The sequence below is a fragment of the Entelurus aequoreus genome, linkage group LG13, assembly GCF_033978785.1.
Source record: "Entelurus aequoreus isolate RoL-2023_Sb linkage group LG13, RoL_Eaeq_v1.1, whole genome shotgun sequence".
In the NCBI taxonomy this organism is placed as follows: Eukaryota; Metazoa; Chordata; class Actinopteri; order Syngnathiformes; family Syngnathidae; genus Entelurus; species Entelurus aequoreus.
Genome location: NC_084743.1, coordinates 60265534 through 60268033, shown reverse-complemented (window position 1 = coordinate 60268033; position 2500 = coordinate 60265534). Strand labels below are relative to the sequence as shown.

General features: G+C 39.8%; 1 protein-coding gene across 2 annotated transcripts in view; it reads right to left on the bottom strand.

The window, feature by feature from the left end:
* Positions 1-2500, bottom strand: part of trarg1a (trafficking regulator of GLUT4 (SLC2A4) 1a) — a 40729-nt gene that overhangs the window by 37666 nt on the left and 563 nt on the right. For both annotated transcript variants that reach the window (XR_009828366.1, XM_062068095.1), the window contains exon 1: positions 2273-2500. This exon is cut by the window's right edge and continues 563 nt beyond it. Coding sequence is in view for 1 of the 2 variants with exons in the window: in XM_062068095.1 (XP_061924079.1) it covers positions 2273-2500 (228 nt within the window). In the remaining variant the exon portion in view is untranslated. The remainder of the gene's footprint in view (positions 1-2272) is intronic.

Here is a 2500-nt window from a genome sequence, read left to right as displayed (position 1 = left end):
CGTTTTACAGTACTATGCATTGAATATAGAGTACTTTTTACAGTACTATGCATTGATTATAGAGGACTTTCTTATAGTACTTCGCATTGATCAGTGTACTTTTCACTGTACTATGCCTTCATTAGTGTACTTTTACGGTACTATGCATTGATCATTGTACATTTTACAGTACTATGCCTTGTTTATAGAGTACTTTTTATTGTACTACGCATTGGTCGGTGTACTTTTTATAGAATTAGGCCTGTACTTTTTACAGTACGATTCTTTATTTATAGTGTACTTTTCATAGTACTATGCTATGATCAGCGTACTTTTCACAGTACTCTGCGTTGATTATGCAGTACTTTACACAGTACTCTGCGTTGATTATTCAGTACTTTTCACAGTACTCTGCTTTATTTATACAGTACTTTTCACAGTACTCTGCATGTAGTTTTTACAGTACTCTGTGTTGATTATGCAGTACTTTTCACAGTACTCTGCGTTGATTATGCAGTACTTTTCACAGTACTCTGCGTTGATTATACAGTACTTTTCACAGTACTCTGCGTTAATTATACAGTACTTTTCACAGTACTCTGCATGTACTTTTTACAGTACTCTGCGTTGATTATACAGTACTTTTCACATTACTCTGCGTTGATTATACAGTACTTTTCACAGTACTCTGCGTTGATTATGCAGTACTTTTCACAGTACTCTGCGTTGATTATACAGTACTTTACACTGTACTCTGCGTTGATTATTCAGTACTTTTCACAGTACTCTGCGTGTACTTTTCACAGTACTCTGTGTTGATTATACAGTACTTTTCACATTACTCTGCGTTGATTATACAGTACTTTTCACAGTACTCTGCGTTGATTATGCAGTACTTTTCACAGCACTCTGCGTTGATTATACAGTACTTTTCACAGTACTCTGCGTTGATTTTGCAGTACTTTTCACAGTACTCTGCGTTGATTATTCAGTACTTTTCACAGTACTCTGCGTGTACTTTTCACAGTACTCTGTGTTGATTATACAGTACTTTTCACAGTACTCTGTTGATTATACAGTACTTTTCACAGTACTCTGCCTGAACTTTTCACAGTACTCAGCGTTGATTATGCAGTACTTTTCACAGTACTCTGCGTTGATTATGCAGTACTTTTTTTCAGTATTCTGCATTGATTTTGCAGTACTTTACACGGTACTCTGTGTTGATTATGCAGTACTTTTCACAGTACTCTGCATTGATTATTCAGTACTTTTCACAGTACTCTGCGTTGATTATGCAGTACTTTTCACAGTACTCTGCGTTGATTATGCAGTACTTTTCACAGTACTCTGCGTTGATTATGCAATACTTTTCACAGTACTCTGCGTTGATTATGCAGTACTTTTCACAGTACTCTGTGTTGATTATGCAGTACTTTTCACAGTACTCTGCGTGTACTTTTTACAGTACTCTGTGTTGATTATGCAGTACTTTTTACAGTACTCTGCGTTGATTATACAGTACTTTTCACAGTACTCTGCATGTACTTTTCACAGTACTCTGCGTTGATTATGCAGTACTTTTCACAGTACTCTGCGTTGATTATGCAATACTTTTCACAGTACTCTGCGTTGATTATGCAGTACGTTTTTCCAGTATTCTGCGTTGATTTTGCAGTACTTTACACGGTACTCTGTGTTGATTATTCAGTACTTTTCACAGTACTGTGCATTGATTATGCAGTACTTTTCACAGTACTCTGCGTTGATTATGCAGTACTTTTCACAGTATTCTGCATTGATTTTGCAGTACTTTACACGGTACTCTGCGTTGATTATGCAGTACTTTTCACAGTACTTTGTGTTGATTATGCAGTACTTTTCACAGTACTCTGCGTTGATTATGCAGTACTTTTCACAGTACTCTGCGTTGATTATGCAGTACTTTTCACAGTACTCTGCGTTGATTATGCAGTACTTTTCACAGTACTCTGCGTTGATTATGCAGTACTTTTCACAGTACTCTGCGTTGATTATGCAGTACTTTACACGGTACTCTGCGTTGATTATGCAGTACTTTTCACAGTACTTTGTGTTGATTATGCAGTACTTTTCACAGTATTCTGCGTTGATTTTGCAGTACTTTACATGGTACTCTGCGTTGATTGCACAATACTTTTCACTGTGTTATGCGTGTACTTTTCACAGTACTCTGCGTGTACTTTTCACAGTAGTGTGGGCGGAGAAGCGCTCCACTAAAGTTGTCGAGCGGACATTTTGCGTGGTGACTCACCATGATGGAGTAGACGAGGGCCACGATGCTGATGGGCCACACCAGGAAGAAGCAGGAGATGATGACCAGGATCAAGTGGTCCCGAGGTTTGGGTCTCTCGTGCACGGCGGCGTTCCCGGTGGAGGAGCGGCTCAGGGAGACTTTAGACGGCGAAAGGGGCGCGGCGGCCGCCAGCTGCCCCGCCGAGCCCGACCTCAAGCTCACGCTGTGGCCGTTGTGGTCGGCCCC